Raw genomic sequence first — 27,256 nt, 5'->3', positions numbered from 1 at the left:
AAACCCGGTTACAAAACCGTATAGCCTATGAGAAAAAATTAAATCATAGTCATAATTTTATTGAGATAATTGAAAATAATTTAATGATGGATCGAAATAACCTAAAACCCTCTATAAATTTTACAAAACCGGTTACAGAACCGAATAAAATAGAAAAATATAACTTCAATTTTGAATCCCATTTAACTTTGTTTTACCAAATTACTTATCATTTTCTAAATAATGCAGAAAAAATACACTTTTAGAACCTGAAAACCGGTTATATAACCGAATACCATATCATTAATAGAATTTAATGTTGATTCTCAGCCTATTGTTATAATTGAAAACACTTGAGTAACAAGTAAGAATATGATCAATTTACAAAAAAATAAATGTTGTACAACCGAATACCATACCAATTTAAAACCTAAAAACCGGTTATATAACCGAATACCATATCTTTAAGGAAACTAAATCTTGGCTGCCAATCAATTGTTAGAATTGAAAACTCTTTAGTAATATGTAAGAATATGATCAATTTACCAAAAAAAAAACCGGTTGTAAAACCGAATACCATATAGTTATTATTAAACCTTGACTTTAGTGGATATAATCAAAACGTTTCGATAATGGTTCAAAATAATTTGGAATCATTAAAAAAATTACCTATAACCCATAAACCGAATACAAATTGTTAAAATCCGGTTCTAAAAATGGTTACTTTGTAATTATTTAAGTGGGTTTATTAAAATGTTGACTTTCATATCGTTAACATATTTCAGAGGAATTTAATAACAGGTCAAAATAAATAAAACCCGTATAAATTATTAAAAACCGGTTATAAAACCGAATACTATTTAATAAACAAAAAACCTGATTTTGGTTCTTATGTACTTGGGTTTGGTAAAAACACTTAAATACCAAGTCTGCATATGAATCGCTTAAAAATTACGGTTCTATATAATTAGAAAAACCCGGTTGCAAAACCGAATACTATATAATTTTAATTCGTTTTTAAGGGAATATACCATATAATTTTAATTCGTTTCTAAAGGTTTTAAAGGAGGGGAAAAAATAAAATAAATATACAAATTTACGCAAGCCGTTAGAAAACCGAATACGAAAAACCGGTTCTTAAAACACATCTGTTTTAATATAATATATAATCAAAATGTCTTCCATTTAATTTGAACATATAAAAATTGGTAACCACAAAACATGTTATGAAATATATTAAAACTCGGTTCAAAAAACCGAAATAATAGCGGCAAGTCAAAAAAACTGGTTCTAAAAACGAATGAAAACCGTTTCAAATCCCGAATGTAAAACCCTTTCAAAAATCGATTAGACTCAAATTACAATATAATATTAACAGCAAGTGAAAAAAAACCCGGCTCGAAACCCGAATGTAAACCCGGTTCGAAAACCGAATGTAGAACCGGTTCTTTAACCGAATATGTGTTAATTACAATATAATACTAACAAAAAACAACCGGATCGAAACCCGAATGTTAACCGGTTTCAAAAACCGAATGTTGAACCGGTTCTTTAACCGAATCCAAAATTGAAATTTAATTATAATATAATACTAACAAAAAACAACCGGATCGAAACCCGAATGTTAACCGGTTTCAAAAACCGAATGTTGAACCGGTTCTTTAACCGAATCCAAAATTGAAATTTAATTAGAAATCTATTGAGCTATTTGCGAAAATGTCAAATTCATTCATACCCGTTTAACATTCTCCCAAACACGTTGAAGAAGTAAAGAAATTTTTGATCTGCCCTCTCGAACCGTAGTATCATCTAATAAGTATTTGAAAAAAAATGCAATAAAAATATATATATTTTATTTATGATGCACTTCATTTAATTTTATTTCACAAGTTTGTTTTCTATGCGAGGTTATTCCACCCCAGACCCCCCTACCCCCCTCCCTTTTTTAATTTATAATATTTTCTAATTTGTTAAAATCAATTACGCATAAAATGAGAACATTGTACACTTGACTTATTTATTGTTGGTTGTTGTTCGTCTAATCAGCAAATTTTTTTTTCAAATTTTGTTTTGAATTTAAATTATATGCGAACAATATATTATATATTTTTTTCAATGTTAAAAAGTCAAATCCCAAACAAAGTCACAACAGACAAAACGAGATAATTTCTGTTTAATATTTGTTGTTGTATTATTTGATTTAATATTAAAAATTTAAATAAAAAAAATTGCAATCATGTTTTGTTTTTTTTAATAGCTTGGGGTCTAGAAGAACTCAATTAAGTTGATGTTTGATTTTTTTGCAAAAAAAAAAAATTCTAATCTAATTTTCGAAATATAAAAATTAAAATCTATTTCAAAACAAATCTAAGTATTTGCTTGCTTAGATAGATGGACGGCTGAGTGGATGGTCAACGGTATGCCTATCTCAAAATTGGTTCTACTTAGTTAACAATTGCTAATTGCCTTTGTAATTGCTTTAGAATGCATCACTGATTTTGTGAACTTATTTGTTGTTGTTTTTTTCTTATAATGCTTTTTGTTTATTAATATTAATTATAAATGTTTTCTATTTGTTATTATTGTATGCTTTTAGATTTAATTATGAATGATGTTTTGCTTAAAGGGATTTGTCAAGGCAATACAAAATTTGACAAAATTACTTTTAAAACTTATAACGCTTGTCAAAAATCATTTTTTGTTTATATGTCACTTTTGTGTGAGTGTATAAATGTATGTAGGTATTTGGCATATTATCTCATAATGATTGTCAATAGTTTGTGACTAATTTGCTAATTAGCTTGACAGCTTTTGGATCAAAGACAGTGGCATATACACACACACAAATTGTGAAATTTGTTTAGCTGTCATAAAACATCAAACGATTTGGGGATTTTTTGACATATCAAATGTTTGTAAGTAATTTTTGGTAGTAAAATTGGTATTACGAGGGTTGCCATATATATATATATATTAATATAAACGTATTAAGGGAATCCCCCCCCCCATTCACGAATTTAATTTTTCAAGATTTTCAATGGGCTGGTAAATCAATACCAATGCTTGTTAAGGTTTGTAACTTTGCACATATATGTATATTTGAAGATTTAAAAGAGAAGAAAAATGACTCACAACAATTTTTTGTTATTGCTTTGTTGTTGTTTTTTGTAATTAAAGAGAAGTCCTTATTTTTGATGGCGGGCATGATAACTCCTCGCTGGAACATCGTAAACCGAAAATTCCAACGGTGTTAGAAAGAATACATGTCGGACTCACGCATGAACTAGGATTATTGACTTCGCTCTAAAATTAACAAAATGGCGAACCTTAGAAAAAATATTTTTGGAAAATCGCCGATTTTTGACCAAAAACCAAGTTAAAAAATAATGAAGATCTTTACCGATTGACTTTATCCTAGTTCATACGATAGCTATACACTCACAGAGAAACGTGTATAAATTTGAAATCGATTGGGTTATTAGTTTTTGAGTTATCGTGCCCGCCATTCACAAAAGAGAAAAACGCGTTTAAAGTTTGAGAAACCCTTTAGCCGTCACTTGATGCTGACACAATAAATCGGCTATGTCTTCAAGAGTTCTTGAGATTTTCACTTCAAATTTTGTAGGGACATTCTTGAATTAGTGTAGATTCGAATTAAATCAAAAAAATTTTTGACCCCGCGAATGGGACAACAAATATGTTGTCAGGGCATTATAGGTTTGTGCAGCCCCAAGAGTTTGTAAGGCGCGAAATGTTGGTCCTAGAACCACCTTAAAGTATACCGATCGACATATCTCGACTAGCTGAGTCAATTTAGACATGTGTGTCCGTCCGTCTGTCCATTATAATTTGAAAACACGATACAGACCACAGTTACGGCCCAATCTTCACGAAATTTTACATGTAGGATTGGTTCTGGCCAATGAAGACCCCCATTGCTTTTGGTAAAGATCGGTTAATATTTAGGGGATGAAATGGACCAAATACTTAATTTTTGTCGTTTTTTCGCTCCAGAGATCGCAAATTTGGACTGAATATCGCGAAATTTTTTGTTTTGATAAAGATCGGTCAATATTTAGCGGGTCAAATGGACCCTGAATTTTGTGTGAAAAAATACACAATTTGTATTCTATTTCGTACCCCTGAAGGATAGAGACACGAGAAGTTGATAGTATATATTTAAATTGATACCAAGTATATTGTCATATGTACTTGAATGTGGTTGTTACACATAAATATTAACATATATTATTTTTCAGTATTTTCACCCATTAACACACTTGTTAAGGTTTGTAACTTTGCACATATACATATATTTGAAGATTTAAAAGAGAAGAAAAATAACTCACAACAATTTTTTGTTATTGCTTTGTTGTTGTTTTTTGTAATTAAAGAGAAGTCCTTATTTTTGATGGCGGGCATGATAACTCCTCGCTGGAACATCGGAAACAGAAAATTCCAACGTTGTTAGAAAGAGTACATGTCGGACTCTCGCATGAACTATGATTATTGACTTCGCTCTAAAATTAACAAAATGGCGAACCTTAGAAAAAATATTTTTGGAAAATCGCAGATTTTTGACCAAAAACCAAGTTAAAAAATAATGAAGATCTTTACCGATTGACTTTATCCTAGTTCATACGATAGCTATACACTCACAGAGAAACGTATAAAACTTTCAAATCGATTTTGTTATTAGTTTTTGAGTTATCGTGCCCGCCATTCGCAAAAGAGAAAAACGCGTTTAAAGTTTGAGAAGCCCTTCAGCCGTCACTTGTACTGAATATCAGTAATATTCGGTATATATGTCATTGTAAGGAAGTGGAGGGTGCAAATATCACCAAATATTGCCCAGGCTCGGAATAAACATTCCCATAAAGTAAGAGTTCCGTGGTAGTTGTGTAGGCCCCATCCGTCTATACGGCTCACTGGTTTTTAATTTTTTCCGACCAAATGAGAACCTAAACTACCAAATTACCAAAAATTCGTTTGGAAAACTTGCTCATAAACGTCAAAATACCGAATATTGGGTGCTACAGTTGTGAGGTAGCTACCCTGAAAAGTAGACCTACATTTATAATATTTGCCAGGAAGACTTTGTACATAATGAGGAACCAAAATGAAGAAACAGAATTTTTTCTAAATTGAGAAATTCCAAATCCTGTGGATCTTAGAAGACGATTGAAATACAAAGATTTTTGTTCGTTAAAGTAGAATACCGAATCGAACGTTCCGAATGGCTCGAAGACGAGTCAAATTCCAAAAAAAAAAAAAAAAAATGTACATTAAAGAAGAACTTCGAATCGAGTGTTCCGCTTGAACAATATGGGACTGTCAATTATGGTTGGTAATCAAAAATTCAATTCGCTCAAGTCTTCGAAGAGTATCGAAAAACAATCGTTTCAAACGCTTGCCGATTTTCGTCAGGCAAAGCGTGGAATTTATGGGTTCGCCGCTGTACAGTATTGGCACACAATGCTTTCCTTAATCCAGCACGTCAAGGAAAAACTATTTTTCAACGATTTCTGCCATTAGAAGATGATTCGATTGAAGCGCTCAAAAATCATTTTTGATGGTGTATTAATTGGAGTGGAGAAAGTGCCACTTTCCATTCAAGCTGGAAAGTATTTTAGCAAAACATTTAATAAATTTTTGACAACAAATTTTTGAATTGTCATTATGAGGCAAGACATACATACATATATAAATTAGCCCTCGTACATTAGGGTAGAATGACCGGAAAATATATCACTCACATGTAAAGGCAATACGTCCATATTTTACAATTTTACACGAGAGACAAAAAAAAACAGGCAGCGACATGTCATAAATTGGGTTTAGAGCCTTTGATCGTCACTACAAAATAACAACAAAAACAAATGCGAAAATTGTACATTTGTTTAAGGACAATATTGACAATTTTTAAAAATAAGCCTCTACTTCTAAAAATTCTAAATTCCCATTATAATTTTTTCCTAGAATCTTTGGCTATCTATTTGAACTAATTTCCATTTGAAATTTATCCATCCAGCTATGTATATAACAATGAAATTAGCATAGCTTTGTGGTATTAATTTTTCAAGCGGATGACGACCAAACCGACTATTTGGTTATTTTTTTATCAAAGCCATTTTCCAAAATTTCTTGGAATTAGATAGACGGCCAGAGCTTGCTTGGCAATTCGATGAAATGAGTTAATAATGAATTCTCCTTAATGGTTGAAATCTCTGTGTAATTTGTTGTTGTTGTCGTCATTTTTAAAATCCACCCTGGAACCATTCTATAAAAAAATGGTCATCCTCAGTGCTAATTTTTTTTGTTCTTCATTGATATCTGGCCGCCACACAAAAGACAATGGTGTTGTTTGTTTTTTTTCTCTGCGAATTTCCCAGAATTTATAGTTTATGATATGTGTTGGGATTTTTGTTGTTGTTTTTGCTGTTATTTCGTTCTATGTCTTCCAATAAAGACAATATTAATTAGGCTTTTAATGGTCGATACTTAAGTTTTTATAATATGGTAGTTGAACCATCATCATCATCACCACCACCCTCTCTTTTGGATGGGATGAATTGCCTGCCCTTTTTTGCAATGCCACTCTCAAAAAGGGAAAATGTTCTGAAAATCCAACTCTTAGAAATCTCGTACAACAACAACAACAACACCATTTCAAAATTGTTTGAATTTGTACATATGTTGTTGAATGAAAAAAAAATACGATTGACTAAAAACAAAAAGGAATTCCCTTTTAGACTCTTGTCTATTTGTCGCAAAATGTAGCAAACCCTTAATAATGACATTAAGTTGTCTCCCCTTCAAGGCATTTTAGTTTTTGTTTTGTACTTTGGGATATGGTCTTTTTTGCACACTCAGATATAGATTTAGTATATTGGCATACTTGACTAAAAGTTTTTGCAATGCATACAATTTGATTACATTTTTGTAATAAAAAGTATACACATAGTGCTTTAAAGGATGCCTATAATAATGACAAGAGAAAAACAAAAAAATATATTACAGCCAAAGAAAAATGTTAGTTATACTTAAGTAATTTTTAGATGGTAATTCTTTTAACTCTATTTTTGTTGCCGACCTATATCTAGAGCTTTGGCAAGATTTTACGGTTTGACACCCTCTGGTGTTAACGGGGCAGTACAGTCGAACAGGGCTGATCATTGGATACCCTGAAATTTAATTTTCTGCGGATATGAATTCTGAGCCTGGGCAACATTTTGCGGTTTCGCACTTTATGGTGTGACAATGGAGCTACTGAACTTTATTGGGCATTTTTCCCATATCCACCCCATTATATTAAAATTATATAAGATTAAGACCAACAGTTACTCTTTCATACACTAGCAGCAATTTCGGATCACCCTTTCTTGACCCTTTCAACAACAGAACCTACAAGCAAAATTTCGTGATTATCGGAATGTACGGTCCTACGTGTAATTACTAAAGGACTCACCAAACTCTCGGCGCCTCACAAATATGCAATAGAAAAAAAATCCGGATCCTGTCTTCCAGCCATAATATGGAACATTTAAAATTTGTTATTCTTTGGTCGGATACTCTTTCCACATGTACTATATCGTAATGTTCGGGTCAGAATTGTGGCCTTTGAAACGGCACCGTCCTTGACCAGAACTGACCCTTCAATCAACATTTCCTGACCAAAACTTCGGTCCATACGATCCCATATATAAATGATAATGGACAGACGAATCGATTCAGCTATTTGACACAAACTTATAATACCCTCACCGGGTATTATTATCCGGATCATGTCATGTTCCAATATAGAAAATCTGTAATTTCGTCGGTTGGATCCCCTTTGTTATTTACTTTTCTATTTCTATGTACTATTTCCTAAAGATCGAGTCAAAATTGTGGCTTTTAGTGTGGCACCGTCTTTGACCAGAACCGAGCCTACAACCAACATTTCTTGGCCAACAGTTCGGTCCATACGGGTCCCACGTATAATTATTTTTAGGGTCTGGGCAAATCTTGGGGTCGCACAAAAATATAATAATATCCTCAAAGCACTAATACCCTCCCATACACTAACAACTATTCCGGATCAAGTCTTCCCGCAATAAAATAGAAATAGTCTCACCTATACTAATATAATTTCGGATCCTGTTTTCCACCCATAAATTGAAAATTTGTATTTTGCCTATGAGCAAACCTACAACCCACATTTCGGTCCATACGATCGGACTTATAATTAATAAAGGACAGGCGAATCGATTCAGCAAAGTCGAGATATGAAGATTGTAGGGTCTGGGCAAATATTACGTGGGGTTACAAATTCTTGGTGTATCACAAAAATATAATATTCTGAAAGCATTAATACTCTCCCATACACTAACAACTATTCCGGATCATGTCTTCTCGCAATAATATGTAATTTCTGTATTGTTTTAATAGACAATCGGATCTTCTTCTACATATACTATTGGCCTTTAAAGTAGCACCGGAAAAAATATGGGTGTCGTCTTTGTCCAAAAGCGAACCTTCACTAAAGATTTCCCGACAATTTGTCTATATGACCACAGACTAATCGATACAGCTAGACGAGATATAAAGATCGGAGCGAATATTTCGTGGCTTGGAGCCTCCCAAAAGTATAATACCCTTATAATATATGCTCTGTTCCCGAACCTGTAAGGATTTTCAAATTGTTTCTAATTTCTCTTCTTATAAATAATATTGTAATTATTAACTTCAGTAGCGTTTGGCGGGTTAACTAATATTTTTCTCTGAGTGTAGTTGCATTTGTGGCAACATTGTTACCAAGCTATTTAAATCTGATGGGACAAAGCTCCAACTTATAAATATATTCGTCATGATAGGTTCATACAGACGCAGTTATAATTAATATGACGTCTATCCATTGAAGATTTTAGGGTCTAGGGTCAATATTTCGTAGGGTTACGAACTCTTGGGCTTCACAAATATATAATACCCTCACAACATATGCTTTGTTCCCGAACTTGCAAGAAATTTATATTATAATAATTTCGAAATTATTTTCGGATTTTCCCTTTATAAATTTTATCATCATTATTACCCAATATTTTTCTCTGAGTGTATTTGCATTATTTTGTCTACATTGTTACCAAGCTGTTTACATTCAATCGGAACAAGCGCCAACTTCTATATAATTCTTTTTTTACATTTACAATTTGCGAACCCCTCTTTTTTTTAAAGTTATTTAGCTTGCAACATAAACTTCAAGATACATATTGTCGCCATCAGCACCACGCTTGCTCGCTATTTTCGAGCTGTAGCGAATATGTGTGTGCGATGTTTTTTTCTTCACATTTTTTTGATGAATTTATATGCAGTTCACTTGATATTAATTATACAACACAGTTGACTTGAATTTTGTCTAAGCGTCACAATTATAATTGCAAGTGAAAAAGGAGAGGACAAAAAAATTAAAAAAAAAATATAAGACAAAAACAACAACTAAAATTAAATCACTACATGTTGTTGATACATTTTTGAAGACAAGTGTAAAAATTTCACTACAAATAGATGTCTATAGAGAAATTCAAAAAAAGTTTTTCAAATTATTAAATTGAATTACAAAGTATCTATGTTAGGTGTTTTAAATAAAAAAGAGTGAGAAGGAGTTTAGAAAATTAAAAATTTTGGTTAGAAATTAGAATTGTGAAATTAAAAAAGAAACTAATTTTTACCTGTACTATAACAATACGACTCTAAGTCTGGTCGCATGGGGGCTAATGAAAAAAAAAGAAAAAAGAAAATTTTATTTATGAAAGAATAAAAGAATATTTACAAAAAATAAAAAGAAATTAAAGATTAAAAATTACAACTAATACATAAACGGAAAATACAATGTTGGAGAATATAAAAAAATTAAATTTCATTTTTTCAAATCGGTCCACGTTTTGACACAGCTCCCATTTAAGGATAACCCACATTTTTTTTTTCAAGCGAAAAAAAAAATTATAAAATAATGAATGAATATGCCAAGTAATAGGAATTAAAGAATTAAAATTACAACTCATAAATTAAAGGAAATAATATAATAATGGATAATATAAAAAATAAGTTTTTTGTCTAAAATCGGTGCACGTTTTGACGTAGTTCCCACATAAGGATAACCCCACTTTTCTCAAGCGAATTAACTGCAATTTGCTATTTTGGATTCCCATTGAGTAGCAACATTTTCAAACAAAACCAGTAAGGAAAGTAGTAAAGTCGGACTGGGCCGACTATATGCTACCCTTCACCACTTTGCGTATATTCTACATATGTATCCTAACAGACGTCGATTTTTCGAAGGAATACTAATTTCAGTATGATGTGTCAAACGGCCTAGCTTTAGTCCACAGTTTACATTAAATCGTACGATATTATATATGGGAACTATATCTAAATCTGAATTAATTTTCCCGAAACTTAGCACACATCATTCTTGACCTAATTCAGTACCCTATGTCAAATTTCTTGCAAATCAAAAGACATATGGGACTTTGGTGCCCCATTTACCTTAAATCGGACAAAAATATATTTCGTAATCGAACCCAATTTTCGAAACTTGACATACATCATTCAAGATTCAATTCTGTACCCAATGCAAAATTTCATGCAAAACAATGGTTTTTTTTTGCACCATTAACATAAAATTTAACGAAAATATATATGGGCGCCATATCTACATCTGCACCGATTTTCACGAAACTTAGCACACATCATTCTGGACCTAATTCAGTACCATGTGCGAAATTTCGTGAATATGGACAGATATATAGCGACATTGGAGCCCCATTTACCTTAAATCGGACGAAAATATATATGGAAGCTATATCTAAATCTGAACCGATTTTCCCCAATTTCAATAGGGTTCCTGGGCCATATAAATGAGCTGTGCCAAATTTCATCCAATTCGGATAATAAATGCAACCTGTACTTTATTTATTATCAAAAGGAACCCTGTATCTATCTTGTTTCCTTTTACCTGTTACAAAAATATGCACAAAGACATAATACCCTGTACCACAGTGTGGTGAAAGGTATAAAAATGGGTCCAATTTTTAGCCCCCATATAGACCCAAAATTATGATAGTACCTCTAAAATATTTTTTCTTATTTTTAATTCTTATTCGAAATTCAAAACCCCTCCCTCCAATTAAAATCAGTTTTTTCCTTTCTAGGTGTCTTCCAAACTAAATATTCAAATATTTTTAATTTTTTTTGTTCTTAATATTTATTATTAGTTTAAACATAAGTAATACCTATTCCTGAAATTCCAAACCCCTCCCCATCCAATTAAAATATTTTTTCCTTTCTAGGTGTCTTTCATGAAAACCAAAACAAAGCAAAATATTGAAATATGATTCCTTTGTGCCATTTTACGGCAGATTTGTTCAAATTTTATGGATGTTGTCGTCAGTATTGTTTTTGTTCCTAAACAAAATTCCATTGTAATACCCAGCAAAAATAAAAATTAAAAACAAAGAAATCAGCGAAATTCAAAATAATGATGATCATGCTGTGAGAAAACCTTAATAATAACACGTATAACAACACAGAGTGTGCCCAGCATGAGTTATTGAAAAAAAAACATCAAATCTAAAAGCTAAATGAAATCATTGTTTAGAACTCAAACACATTTTACAAAAGGAAAACTAACAGACTCACACACATCACTTTTTCTATTCATCATTAAAATAATTTTGTTCATTGATTCGATTTTTACTTGGCCATTTTTTCTCTTTCAGTTTTTTTTTCAAATGTAAGTCTTTTTTGTAATTATAAAATGTGTGAGGATCACACATTAAAGAGGGTAGAATGGCGACATTGCAATCAAAATATTTTTTGAAAACATATTTCTCAAAATAACAGAAACCCTTGTGCATGGCACAATTGTCAAGTAGTCGGCAACAGCAAGCCAGCCTGCCCGCCAGACAGCAAAAAGCTAGCGACATGCTAACATCTCAGCGTTAACATGTAGATCTGTCAACGAAAATTAATGACATCATAAATCATGTAAAACATTTTGTTTTGCATACAATTTAGTTTTACATAAATGAATGTGAAAGCAAAAGAAGAAGAAAAAAATGTGGCAACGCCACACAAATAGGCATAGACACACATTTTAGAAAATAATATGAAAGGGGAAATTTTAATTAATATCATTGAAAATAGTTCTCATATATTTTTTTCTTTGGGACACACCCCAATACTATATTGTTATATAAAAAATTTTAAATTAATGTCATAGAAGAAATACCAAAACGATATTTCAAAGATATTTCATGCGACAGCCCATAAATATTTTACACAAATGTATTTAATTAGGCTATTTTTAATTTGTCTCATAAAACTAGTTTTATTTTATGGCCTGTTCCCGTACTGCAAGAATCTACTAAAATTAACTTTTTTGTCGATATCATAACAAATTTTACATTCTTGCAGATTCTTCAGCAGATCATTAATCTTCTTTTTTAATTTTATTTATTATTTATTTTTAATATTTTTTCTGGAACACAAATGTTTTAATATATTAAACATATCCACTCTAATATCCATTCACACACATATGCAAATTTTATTTTAAAAAAATCTATATTTTCTCTACATTTGTATGCGACGGCATGTGTTGAATATCCAATGAAATCGTTTTTATTCACTGTTTGATGATGATCGGCATCATCAATTATTTCTTATCCATCCCTCGCTAGCAAATAGCTGAGAGAATACGATATGATGACATTTATTTATCTTTCGAGTGAAAAAAAAATAAAATAAAAAGACGAAGGAAGAGAATTCATATTTTAAAATTTTGTGTATGGCTGAAATAGTCCGCACATACATATATTCGTATTAACCAATCAATGCAGCGTAACAAATACAGAAAAATAGAATATTTTTATCTCAGGTTCTTCGATATTATCTCTCAGTGTCTTTTGATTTTATACGAATTTAATAGATAATAAATTGGAAAATAAATTGAAATGGGGTTGTGTATTTTAAAATTCGAATGATTCTAATGAAAAAGGAGAGGAATAATTTTTAATAGAGATAAGTAATTGATAATTATTGGAATATATAGATATTTATCGAAAATAATATTTCCGTAGAAAAAAAAATTATCGATAATATTACGTTAAAGAAACAAAAAATTATCGCCATTATTTGTACTATAGAAAGTCTTTTCAATGCAACGAAAACTTAACGATAATTATTTTTTTCTATGGAGAAAAGTTATCGTAGAGAAAATAGTCATCGATAACAATTTTTTATAAAGATTTTGTTCTATAATTTCTAAAAGTTAAAAAAAAAAAAATTTTGATAAAAATATTTTTTCGAAAAAATTATCGATAATATTACTATTTTATAAAAGTAAAAATATCGATATTAATTGCACTATAGAAAAAATCTTTTCTCAATAATGAAAACTTACCGATAATTATTTTTCTGTAAAGCAAATTTTTCGATAATGTTTTGTTTTCTGGTAATATCAATAATATTTTTTTCAAACAGAAATATTTTTCTGTAAAAAATGGTTTTGATAATAACTTTTTAATATATTATATAACAAGATTATCGATAATATTACATTAAAGAAAAAAATTATGGATATTAATTGCACTATAGAAAAATCTTTTCTCCGTAATAAAAACTTACCGATAATTATTTTTCTATAGAAAAACTTTATCGGTAATATATATTTTTTTGGTTGAGAAAAGCTATCGATAACAATTTTTGTATAAATAATTTTTCTATATAGTTTCGATAACATATATTTGTATAAAGAATATTTTTAATTGTAAAAATAAAAATGTTCCCGATAACAGTTTTTAAAAAAAAATTCGTTTTTTTTATAAAGGATAATTGTCGATAAAAATGTTTTGTTATAAAAAAGTTGGCAATAATAACTTTTATATAATGAAAATTGGCGAGAATAACTTTTTCTACAATGAAAATTGACGATAACAACTTTTTTATAAAGACTAGTTGCCGATAACAACTATTTTGTAAAGGCTAGTTGCCGATAACAACTATTTTATAAAGACTAGTTGCCGATAGAAACTTTTCTATAAAGAAAAGTGGTCGATAAAAACCTAACCATAAAGAAAATTGTCGATAAAGCTTTTCTATGAAGAAAATGGGGTCGATAACAATTCTTTATAAAGATTAATTGGCGAAATTTTGTCTATAAAAATTTTTCTGTAAAGAAACTTTACCGATAATAAATTTTATTTCAAGAAATGCTGTCGATATCATCTTTGCTATAACACATATTTGCCGATAAAAATATTTTGGTATAGAAATGTTGTTGTCATTAATTTTTTTTTTTTAAGAAAATATGCCGATAAGATATTTTCTAGAAAGAATAGTTGTCGATAACCACTTTTCTATAAATAAAAGTGGTCGATAAAAACTTTTCTATAAAGAAAAGTGGTTGATAACAAATTTTCTCTAAAGAAAAATTTGCATTTAATGTAAGAAATATTTCCGATAACAATTTGTCAAAAATGAAGATTTATCGATAACAAAGCTTCAATAAAGAAAAATTTTCGATAACAAATTTTCCATAAAAAAATTGTCGGTAAAAACTTCGTATAAGGAAATTCACAATTAGAAATTGTATATTAAAAGATAACGACTATATATCGATAATAACGTTCATATACTCATATGTTATCGATAATTTTTTTACATAAAAAAAATATTTTTAACATGAAGAATTTGATCTCAATTTCCTCCTTACAAACTTAATTTCATTTGAACGCCTCAAAAGCTCTACCATAAAATTACTATTATTCCCAAAAGCTTTTCAGATCCTTTTAGCTCCAATTGCCGTTTGGGTTGTCTTCTTTGCTTTTCTTTGGAATTTGTCTTAAAGGAAAATTGCTATATCATTTTCGGTTCTGACAAATTTGTTGCGCATTAAGGCAAATAATCCATCCATCCCTCCCCCCTTCCTTGGGAAAATATAACTTCTCGCATAATTATAACAAAAGAAATGACTGTGGCGAAGTTGGTGATGATGACGATGTGGATTTATGAGGATTTCCCTGGAAATAAACTTGTAAAACAACTCAATCACAGGACATCCTTTTTGAAAGACATTACGATGAACGACGACGACGACGTCGTCTGGAATTGTGGTTTTGTTTATGGCGTCAACATATCAACGTAAATCATTTGATTTTCTGCGTGAGAGCTCATAACTCTACACCCCCCCTTGAGTTTACTTCCCACATTTCCCTAGCCACAAATCATAGGACATGAAAATGAACTCATCATCATGGTCGTCGTGTCGTTAAATGACAATCGAAAACAAGTGGTTAAAAGCACCAATGAATCCACAATTCACAATTGTTATGGTTTTGAGAAGATGAAAAAAAAACTCCGATGATGAAGTTTATGGCATCATTATAAAACGACAGCAGACACACTCCGCCAGAGACCGCCAACCACATGGCCATACCTCGGCAGTGCATAGAACATCGATTAACTTTTGTGTGTGTGTTAGTTGGCAGCAAAGGAACGGAAACTCCATTGTCGGCTTGAAGAATATGATGTTTATTGTTATGATCATTTTTACATTTTTATTGGAACGTTTTCAGTTGGATTTTTTTTTTTTTGGCAAAAAGGAAAACGTCAGCAAATGCAGTGCACACGCTTCTTGACACGTGCCTGAGCTGCGTAACTAAATTGAATAAATTTTGTTTTTCGTTTTTGGCAAAAGAAAAAAACTTCTGTCGTTCGTTGCTCATTCCGGCGATTTAACACACTTTCAAAATGAAACGAATGAACCGCAGAGCAACGAACAAGAGGCCAAAGGACAAAGGATATTTGGTGTTTTGCTGGAGAGTGCCAGCAAGGACTGCCAACAACGAGTCATAAAACATGTTGTAGTGTAAGTGTGTTTTGTTGCAAGCCACAGTCGAATAGATGTCCTTTGCATACGTTCACGATTTTCCACGGGCCATGTGCCGTTATGAATTTTTGTGGATATTTCCCCTCTGTGCCCAGCACTCTTTCCCTCTTTGGAGTTTGCCTGACATTAAAAGAAAATAAAAAAAGTTTCTCAGTAAAGTTTTCACAACGTTCTCCAGCAAGTGTTAAAGACACCAAGTGGAAGGAAGTTAATAACCAAATATCAGGGTGTTGCTAATATTGTTGTTGCTTCCAACTTGACATTTTGGGTGTTTGTTTCAATGATGAAGTTGAAGTGTTGTTGTTCTTGGCAACTTCTAAAGAATAATAATCCAAAATAATTTTTAACAATTCTGTCAAATCATAATTAATGTGATTATGTTTCTCAACCCCTCCCCCACTTTCCAAGCCTGGTAAGGGCATTTGGTTTATTTCAACACCACGGCAAACACACACACTCAAACATATTCTCAAAGAAAACCAGATGGTTTTTCCATAAATGATGCTATTTTTTCTATTACTTTTCTTGTTGTTGTTGTTGTTGTTGCTTTAACATTTCATTTTCCTTTCCCTTGTTGGCATTTGGCAAGACGAAAATTGATGTGCACATTCTGAATATATTGTGGGTTGTGTTCATTCATAGAATGTGACATTGATTCCTCCCACCACACTTCGACTTCGTCTTTTTCGATGCCATGTGAGAACAAATGAATTACCTCCTACTCCTCCTCCACCCCCAGATTCTCTTGGGAGTTTTCGAAAATGTTACAAAGAATCAATCTGAAATTAAGTGCTTCTCTAAAGTGAAATGAATAAAGAAAAGGAAAAAAAGAGGAATATTTTTGCAGGACAAAGGTATTAATATGGTAGACATGTGCTGCTTACAACTGCAGAAAAAAGGGGAAGGGGGGAAATTCCAAATAGATTTATGAAATATGAACATGTCATATGTATTATTATTTTTTTTTTGCTAGTATAGACGATTTGTAAGTGTAAAGGGATAATCAATTTGCATCTATGGAAATGTTGTTATCGATAACATTTGCATATCGAAATACTGTTTTTGATAACATTCTTAAAGGAAATTTTATGAACAATTTATTAAAAAGGTTTTATTGATTAGTTTTCTATATAAAAATATTCTTATTATTCAATTATTCTTAAAAGAATAGTTTTTATCGATAAATATTATTTATAAAAATGTGTTATCGATAACTAGTCATTATATAAAAGTTTTTTAAACATATCGTAATATACAACATGTACACCATCTTTTTTACGTAAAATTTATTATTGATAACTTTGCATTAGAGGAATTTTGTTATCGATTATTTTTCTATGCATAATATTTGTACTCGATTTTTTATATATTGAAACTTTGTGATTGACATACATTCTTCTACCGAAAAAATATTATCGACAGTATTCTTGTTGTTATCGATGAAATTTATTTATAGAAAATTTGTTATCGACAAACTATTCTTAAGGGAAATGTGTTATCGGCAACATATATTTGGATAAAATTTTTTTTTCTAAATAATAAACAAAAAAGAAATTTTCAAATAGAAATGTTCCCTATAGAAACGTTATTATCGATAACATTTCTCAATAGAGAAATTATTATTTTTCTCAATAGACATTTTTTTCATTAAAACATTATTATCGACAACATGTCTCAATAATCGAATAATTATCGATATTTTTCAACATCTTTCTTAATATACAAGTTATTTCGTTGACTTTTCTCAAAAGTAAAATTACTATCGGCAGCCTTTCTCAAAAGAAAGATTAAAACCAATAACTGGTCTCAGTAGAAAAATTATTACCGAACTATAAAGGAACTATAAAGGATAAGTTTTCTAAATAATCGAATTATTATCGATAGATTCTTCATAAGAAACTTTATTACCGTCCTCTTTTTTCTCAAAATAAAAATTATTATCGACAACTTTTTTAAATAATCAAATTATTATCGATAACGTTACACAAAATACATTTTATTGTAGATAGATTTTTTTTAAAGAAAGATAATTATCAATAACTTAAATCAATGAAAATCTATTATCTTTAATTTTTCTGAGCTATCGAATTATTATCGATAATTCAACAATGTGATAATTATCAATAACTTTAGTCAATAGAAAATCTAACATCTTTAATTATTCTAAGTTATCGAATGATTATCGATTACTCAAGAATGGGATTATAATCAATAGTTTTTTATTAGAAAAGTAATTATCGACAAGTGTCTAAATATAAAAGTCATTATCGATAAATTTTATCAATTAAGAAGTAGTAATCGACATTTTTATTGTATGTTTTTCATTGAAAATGTGTTATCGATGCCATTTCTCCGCATAAAAGTTATTAACGTTCTATTTTTTTCATAAAAAAATATATTATCGACAAGTTAGTTTCAGTGAAATTTTGATATCGATAATTTTTCTTTATAGGTAGTTGATTATCGATAACTTATATTTATAGATTCTTGATTATCGACAAGATTTCTTAATTCAAATGTTGTAATCAAAAATATGTTTTCATAGACAAGTTGTTATCGGTAACCTTTATTCATATAGAGATTGGAGATATTAGAATAATATGTAGAACAAATTATAGAAAAATAATTAACTATAAAAATGCGTATAATCAGAATTTCCTTCTGAATATGAAAGTTCTATTTGAGTGATTCAAAGACCCACTAAAAATTGTCTATAAATAGAAGACCTAAAGGTAAAATTCTCTATAAGAACTACCTACTCACTGGGGATTTGTCTCAATAACCCCCCTTGCCCTTTATTACCCTTTATCACCCCTTATTAATATACTTCCCTATTCAGAAAATCCCCCCTTCTTTGTACAAAACAAAAAAATGTGAGATAAATGTTTCCTTTAATCAAATCTAGCCTTCAGCCTCCAACAATTCATAAAATACTCCTAGATATTTATTTATTATTTCTTTTTGTTTTCATTCAAAGTGCCTTATGTTTTGTCTAATGTCATTTTAATTTGTCGACTTGGAAATTGAAAACCGAACATGCCACACAGAAAAAATATGGCCAATTTGATTTTTCCCCCTCAACAGGCACTAGGTTGTTCGGTTGATCTGTTGGTTGGTTGGCTGGTGCCGTTGTGGTGTGTAGCCACATATATCCACAGCGCCGCACAGCATAGCACAAATAAAATGCAAGTGAATTAATGCAACTTGTATGGAGCATATGTATGAGTTAAAGATATGATCTGGCTGCACATGAACACAGATCAACAGACACACACACCCCTTGACACAAAATGCCACAAAGAGTCAACATCAATCTTAGAGACAAGACCTACAGGGCCCTGCCTGCCTGCCAGCCAGCCTGCTGTTGTCAGGCAAACAAATTCTGTAGAGATTTGTTTAAATGTAACCTTTGGGGACATTGGGAATTGTCATCATGCCATGATGCAGCAGCAAAAGGGGGGAAGAGAATGCGTCGAGTCAAAAGTAATTTTTTTTGGAAAGATGTATGCATGTATGTATTTACATACATGTGTATGTTGCCCATTTGAGTTATGAAAAATCATCCCTAAATTACATTGACAAGTGTAAAGTCATGTTGTTGTGTGGTGCGCGGAATCTCAAAAGAAGATGAAGAAGACGACTTGCCACACACCCCCACTCCCCGGCTTCCATCCTTAACCTCATTAACATAAATTTAATGAGTTTCTAATAGTTTAGAAAATATTTAAATACATATTTTAGTTGGAATGGAATTGACAAGATTGTAAAATGTTGTGGCTTGTTCCTCAAACTTCCGATGTTCCAGTAGTGAAGAATGTTAGCAATGCAAAAGGCACGCGCGCTTTAGGGAATATATTTTGTTGTAGTTGTTGGTGTTTTTTTGGTTTCTCCCGAACAAGACATTGTATTGTAAATTATACTGTCAAATTGTAATAAATGTTTTGTTTCCCAATAGTTTTTGGAGAAGAACAGATGTTGGCTTTCGACTTCTGAAATGGAACGAGACGAGTAAAAATTTATGCCACCATAAATATTTAGAATATTTTATGGTTTTGTTTTGTTGTTTTTTTTTTCTTTTTGGGAAGGGTTAGGGAACGAGTTATGTTTGTAGTTGCAATTTAGGAATATTAAAAAATTTAGAATTTGATGGAAAGAAGGTTAAGACATTCTCACGTGAAGAATTTTTCCAAGAGGAGATCTGGGAATTACCTTAAAAAATTTAATATGTATTCGATTCCTGCGAGTAGTATTCTACTCCAATTTTTGAATATTACAAAATTTTGAATTTGAGGGAAAGAATGTTAAGACATCCTCTTTTTAATATGTATCCGATTCCTGCGGATAGTTGGTACAGGTCCTTTGGTGTTTTTTCCCTCCATTATTTTTTAGTTTCCTAAAAACTTTGATCTTTGTCGGAAGCTGCTGAATTTAGATGGACAAGACTTTCTCCCTTGAAGTAATTTGTTAAGAGAAGATCTTGCAAATGCCTTGAAGCAGTTGTCCTGTATCTGATTCCTGAAGGTAGGTAGTAGAGTCGTTTCCTGCCAAATTTTCTTAAGTCCAAAATAATTAGGAATCTGATGGATTTTATTGGACAATTTTCCTATTAGGCGAAGTATATATTGAATTTGTCACTCTGTTTGCAATACCTTGAAAATTTTTCAGGAGATCCCAAAAGGATATATTTTTTATATTTTCTGGATCCGAATATAAAATTGAATGTAAAACTTTGGAATCTAGCACATGCATTACACAAACTCCTAGGATGTTTGCAACTGAAAATGGGATATATAAACCCACGATTTGATGAAGTCCGCATATAACGGTATCTTCCAATATTCAGTAGTTTGGGGATTTTGAAACGATTTTTTTTTCACCAAATTGGCTATAATTTTATATTTTGAATTTTCATTGGGTTGAAATTCGTACCAACAAAAATTTGGACTTAAATTTCGGAATAGCCTCCATATAACGTTACCTCCCAACATTGGAAATTTTGAGAAACTTTGTCTCTTTTTGTCAATCAAATTAGTTCGAGTACGTTTTTCAACCGAATTGGCTGTAATTTGGTATTTTGGGTTCACATTGGGTGGATAATATCCCTACCAAAAATTATGAATATTGACCGAAATTTCAGGTCAATATCATTTGGTAGGTATATCTCCCTACCAATATTTATAAATATTGGCCTATGCTTCAGAAAAGACCCCCATATTGGTGGTATTTCCCATATTTTAGTACTTTGGGGAGCTCGGGCACAACCAAATTGGCTGTAATATGGTATTTTGGCTTCTCATTGGGAGGAAAATATCCCTACCAAAAATGTTGAATATTGCCCTAAGTTTCAGGAAAGACCTGCATATGATGGTACCTCCCATATTTCAGTATTTTGGAGAGTTCGAGCACATTTTTCAGCCGAATTGGCTGTAATTTGGTATATCGGATTCTCATTGGGTGGAAAATATCCCTACCAAAAATGATGAATATTGACCGAAGTTTCAGGCTAGCTTCCAAAATGCGGAACCTCACAAATTTCGATAAGTTGGGGATAAATATTGCCCTAAGTTTCAGGAAAGACCTGCATATGATGGTACCTCACATATTTTAGTATTTTGGAGAGTTCGAGCACATTTTTTCAACCGAATTGGCTGTAATTTGGTATTTCGGCTTCTCATTGGGTGGAAAATATCCCTACCAAAAATTATGAATATTGTCCGAAGTTTCAGGCCAGCTTCCAAAACGCGGAACCTTACAAATTTCGATATGTTGATGTGGGCAAGTTTTCCAACCACATTCGTAGTAATTTGATAGTTTGGGTACTCGTTGTAATTTGATATTCCGGAGCCTTGATTGGTAAATAACTTATTCTCAAAACATTTTCAATAACTGTCCAGTTGCCTACACAGACTCTCTTACTATGATACGCGACATTATCGCTAAGTTCCGGGTCATTGCCTTAAATTTTGCAACCTGTATATCTGAGTGTTTAGTATTTCGTTTTCTCCTGGCAGCAATGTCCGATGGCAAAACCACCATACATAGCCCCCGATAAATTTCAGGAATTTTAAATTTCCACTTCTTGCTGAACGGTTTCAAAAGTTCACCTCGATCAAACATATCGACGTTGTTATTTGGTTTTTTTAGATTCCTCAAATTTTTACCATTCTTATGTAGCTTTTTGCTTTAAAGAGGAGATCATACAAATGCCTAGGAAATTCTGTCCTACATCAAAATTATATCGGAGGTCTTTTTCAGAGCCTCTTTTCACAACTCCTCCAAACAATTTTTGAAACCCCCCAAAAAAAGTCATAAATTTAACCTATCATCTCACAGCTGCTGGAATTTCATCAGACATTTTTTGTTTTGTCACAGAGTAATGTTATTTATTTCGATTTTTATTTATTTTTTTGTATAATTCCCGACAATTAACTTTGGTTTTATTGTGTCATTTCTGTTCAGTTCATTTGCATTTGTTAAACGCCAATAATATTTTTTTGCGTTTTTTTGTCTTCTTGGCTGATGTCGCCGACGCTATCGCCGTCGCTGTAATACGTACGTACATACATGTTCGAAGGGAATGCATCGCAAAACATATGGAGAGGGAAACGAGTTCCAGGGTCCTGATAATGTTTAACGGGTCATGATAACAAATTTTATAAATAAATCTCGTTGTCTTGTGGTTGTTGTGTTCGATTATCTATCGAAGTCCATGCTGACATATGTACGTACATTGTTCCCGAGGCAAGACAATGGAACAATGATGGTCACAGAAGAATCTATAGAAGCAGAAATCACAAAAAAGTGTGTATGGACCAAAGGAGTGAAGAAAATGCAGAAAATGTAAATAAAAAATAAAATATTAAAAAAACAGGGGCTTAGTCAAGAGGAGATAGGAAGGGGATATTTACATTTAAAAAAACACATTTCGAATTATTAGTAGAACTTAGAGGAAACTATAAACTAGATGAATTGTGATAAAGACGGGGGCAAATCGAAGATGATATGTAGTCGATACAAAATGTCTATTGTTTGCCACCCAAAAATATGGATTTCGGCCTAAAAATATTTTTTAAAGAAGGGTAGGATATGTTCTCTATTAAAGTAAGGCAGATCAATGGAAACTTTTTTTATGTGCTTAAAAATCCAAAAGTTCGAGATGTCCTTTTTTGCTGTATTAAATAATCCAGATTTTTTTTAAGTAAACTTATCTTCCTCTTACTTATCCATGTGTTTCAAATGTTTTCCCCCTTGGCAACATCTATATGTATGTATGTCTGTATGTCATTATAAAGTTGTTATAACATTTGACAATTTCATGATAAACACCTTTGACAGTTTGCATGCCAACAGCCACAATGAAAAATAAGAACTAAAAAACAGACAGATAACCAATGAAGAAGAAAAAAACGTCAAATGACCCAAATCAAAGCCATTTAACTTAAATGGTGATGTGGAGATGGTCCGTTCATTTTTTTCGACTAAAACGGTTCTAACAATCAAATTGGCTGAATTCAAGTTTTTTTATTTAGATTTCGATGTTTGTCAAAATGTCAAAGAAACCAATAAAAAACCCTTATTGATCCTTAAGCCGATCGATAAGACCAACAAAAGAAGAGAATAAATAAAACTGTTGGGCGCCAATTTGACAGCAGGAGGAAGGATCAAATTAACAATATATGATTTTTGTGGCAAATTCAAAAATTGTTGGAATAAAAAAATTTTAAAAATAAAATAGTTCAAAAAAATTGTATGGATTTTTTGGAGATCTATTGTGAAATATAGGATATAGTCGGTATAATTTTTGTCTCACAAAAAGTAGAATTCAAATCCAGATAAAAGGAAAAAATAAATAAATTCGAAAAAAATGTTGGGCGCCATTTCAACAACATGTATTAAATTAACAATTTTGGATTTTTGTAATGTAATTTTTTCCCTTCAGATAAATGGAAGGGATAAAAAATCTAAATTACAGACCCTCAGGTTGGAAAATTGGACTATGCTACCTTGATATACCTAAAGTGACGCACGACTTTTGTGTGGTGGCTATATAGAAACAGTGTATAATAATGAACATCTTCTGTGAATAAGTTTTTTAACCAACAAGGTCTCGGAATTCAAAGCTATGGTTAGAAAATGCTCTGCGGACCATAAAAATAAATACAATTAGCAAAAAATTAATTTAAAGCCAACTCAGTTGGCAAAATTATGTCTAAAATCTTAAAAAAGGGGGTACCTGATCTTGATTTTCTTACCGTTAAAATAGGACTAACCCGTAAGTAAGGATAATTCATCACCCAATAGGACAACAAAATGTCAAATTAGAACCATCGAGAACCATAAAAATAACTACAAAGTAGCTGTAACTTTTTTTTGGGGTCTATACCCGAAGATCGACCATATTTATCAGTATTGAAAAGAGTTACAAGAATTAAATTACAACCTTTGAACTATTACCAAAAAAAGGGGGTACCATTATAAAAAGTCCACCCCGTAGGTTATGTTTATTTATCACCCAATGGAACCTCAAAATGTCAATTTACAAATTTCGTAAATTTTGCCCAAATATCGAATAATAAGACAATGTGTTTAATTTTCGGTAGAAAGATCTCCCACACAATAAGAACCAAAAATACCACATTTTTTGTCAATTCTGTTGAAAACCGCAAAATGCAGAAATTGGGAGTGACATAGGTGCTACCCTAAACAGTGTACCGAAGTTGAAATTTTTCGATAAAAATAATTGCTATGGTAAATACAGTCTATTCGATTTAAAAACCTCAATATTTCGAAGTTGAAAATTTTCGATAAAAATAATTGCTATGGTAAATTGTAAACGATGTGAACAATTTGAAATACATTCTACCTCATGTTGGGCGCCATTTTACAGGAATGTTGAAAAAATAAAGCATTTGTTAGGTCAATATGATTAAAGGATTTTCTATCTTCAAAAATTCAGGAAAAATTTTAAAATTGCAATTAATTCGATTAGATACTTGAAATTTCGAATATTTGAGAATTACATGGGAATGTGGACCGATCCAGAAATTTTAATTTGATGAACTTAGAAAATGCTGCCGATTGAAAAATAAAAAAAAAAAAATTAACAGAAAAATGTTGGACGTCATTTATTTATTATTTTTTAAATATTTTTTATATAGACATTTTTTAGGATTCTACATTCCACCTCATGTTGGGCGCCATATTTCATTTTAATCTAACCTCACTTTGTGTTGTACTTTTTTTAATTATTTTTTTTTTTCATTGATAAAAAATTCCTTCATTCATTTCAATTCTTTTGATTCCTTAAAAAAAACCGCAACATTGTATATAATTGTAAATGAATGAATGCAATTTTTTGCTTTGTTGCAAAATTTTCACAACTTATTCTTGACAACAACAAAAAATCACACACACACACACACATATCTACATGAACCTCCAAACCCTAAGATCAGGATTAAAAACAACTGGCAACAAAATTGTTGGGCTGCCTGTTAACGAACGAACCTTTTTTTCGTATTAATCCACACACATTTTCACATGCATACATATATCCTTCAAAATGGACAGACGGTCGACCAAAATCCATGGCCTGGCACTCATATATTGAATGAAAAATAAAATAAAAATAAAACGAAAAAAATAAAATGGGTTCGCGGGATAAGCATAGAACCAGGAACAACAGAGAAAATTAATGAAGACATCCTCTTAAAAAACTAATAATACCAAAAACAACAGCAACAAAAAAACTGTAGGCGACAATGCGAGTGCCAAAGCCGACCACCATTTGTTGTTCGGTCGCTGAGTCGTCTCTCGCCAAAGCCTGATTTTAGGAGGTTCTACACAAAAGGAAAAATTGTTTAAGCGTTTACACTGCAAGATTTAGTTGTGGCTTATCCACACACACACACACACTGAGTTGCATGCAAACAATGTATGCGTGTGTTCGGTCTGGCTGGCTGTGTAATGTCCCGCCGATACACTTTCCCATTAAGGCGTGTACACATTGGCGCGACTTTATCCAGTTGTTGTTGTTGTAGTTGATTTTTTTATCAAGAGTGATTTTTTTTTGTTATGTTGCCGTTTTTTCTTTTAGTTTCCTTTTTGGCTTTGTTTTTGTCTGCCACTAAGTCAAAAAAAAAAAGCAGAACAGAACAGAAGACAGGAAAACAATGTCCGATCATCGAAACCCAAGAAAGGCTTTTTGTTGGAGACTACAGACGTTTGTTTTTTGTTGTTGTTGTTTTTTAGTTAATATTGTTGAGAACAATATCCAAGATCCCAAAAAAAGAGTGGACCTGAAATTTTCAGTTTTTTTTTCAAAGGTGAGTATTTATGTGTGTATGTTTGTGTGAGTTTGTGTTTTTGTTTGCATATTTACATTGTTCCAATCGTTTAATGTTTGTGTTTTTTTTTTTTTTGACCATCCGCCTGTCTACCAAAAAAACGTGACTTTGAAAGCCATTGGAGGAGTAGTACTAACAGCAGCAGCAGGATGTTCGAAAAAAACAGAAGGAAAACGAAACTGACATATTCTACTTATTTGTATAGCTTAATTATTATGTTTAGATGTGTGAAGAATGTGTATTTTGGAAAAAAGGGCTACCGTTTTCAAAAAATAATAACGTATTTATTCATGGCCCTTGATGGCTGTCTGAGAGATATTCAAGTAAAGAGAAATGGATCTTGAAGATGATTGGGTTTTATTTTAAATGAAATGATTATGACGGCCGAAATTCCTGAAAGAAACTGAAAACTTTTCTAATTCGGGAGATCTGACATGCAATAGGTACCCAAAATTGAACCCCAACCCCGAAACTGGATTCAATGTTAATAACTGTTTATAATAAAGATTTCCGCATTAATGAGGACCTTAAATACTAAATTACAGACAAATTGGTTGAAAAACGTACCCAATACCGAAATTTGCGAGGTACCGTTAAGTGGGAGCTACCCTACAAACTTGGCCATTTTTCATAATATTTGGTAGGATGATATGCTACCCAATGAGAACCCAAAATACTAAATTACAGACAATTCGGTTGAAAACATGACCAATCTCTCAAAAATACCAAATTTCTTGGGGGTTAAGATAAAATGTAGGCCAATATTGATAATTTTTAATAAGAGAACCCAAAATTCCATATTACAACCAATTTGGTAGAAACAATTTGCCCAAACTGCTCAAAATACCGAAATAAGAGATGTGCTGTTACATAGGGGGGTTACCCTAAAAAGTACCTCAATATTAATATTTTTTGGTAGGAAGATTTGCTACACAATGAGTACCCAAAACACCAAATTATAGTCTGATCGGTTGAAAAACGAGCACAAGCTCTCTTAAATATA

General features: G+C 31.5%; 1 protein-coding gene across 1 annotated transcript in view; it reads right to left on the bottom strand.

Annotated features, from left to right (window-relative positions):
• The window catches only part of LOC133321783 (paired box pox-meso protein), a 104,175-nt gene that overhangs the window by 47,145 nt on the left and 29,774 nt on the right, over positions 1–27,256 (bottom strand). The window contains exon 2 of the mRNA XM_061530856.1: positions 9,687–9,728. Within this exon, the coding sequence (XP_061386840.1) occupies positions 9,687–9,728 (42 nt within the window). The remainder of the gene's footprint in view (positions 1–9,686; positions 9,729–27,256) is intronic.

This window comes from Musca vetustissima, unplaced genomic scaffold (assembly GCF_032173495.1).
Source record: "Musca vetustissima isolate MV318-11 ecotype Yass unplaced genomic scaffold, APGP_CSIRO_Mvet_v1 utg822, whole genome shotgun sequence".
NCBI classification, from domain to species: Eukaryota; Metazoa; Arthropoda; class Insecta; order Diptera; family Muscidae; genus Musca; species Musca vetustissima.
The sequence above is the reverse complement of the archived record's forward strand: the minus strand, read 5'-3'. Positions and strand labels throughout refer to the sequence as shown.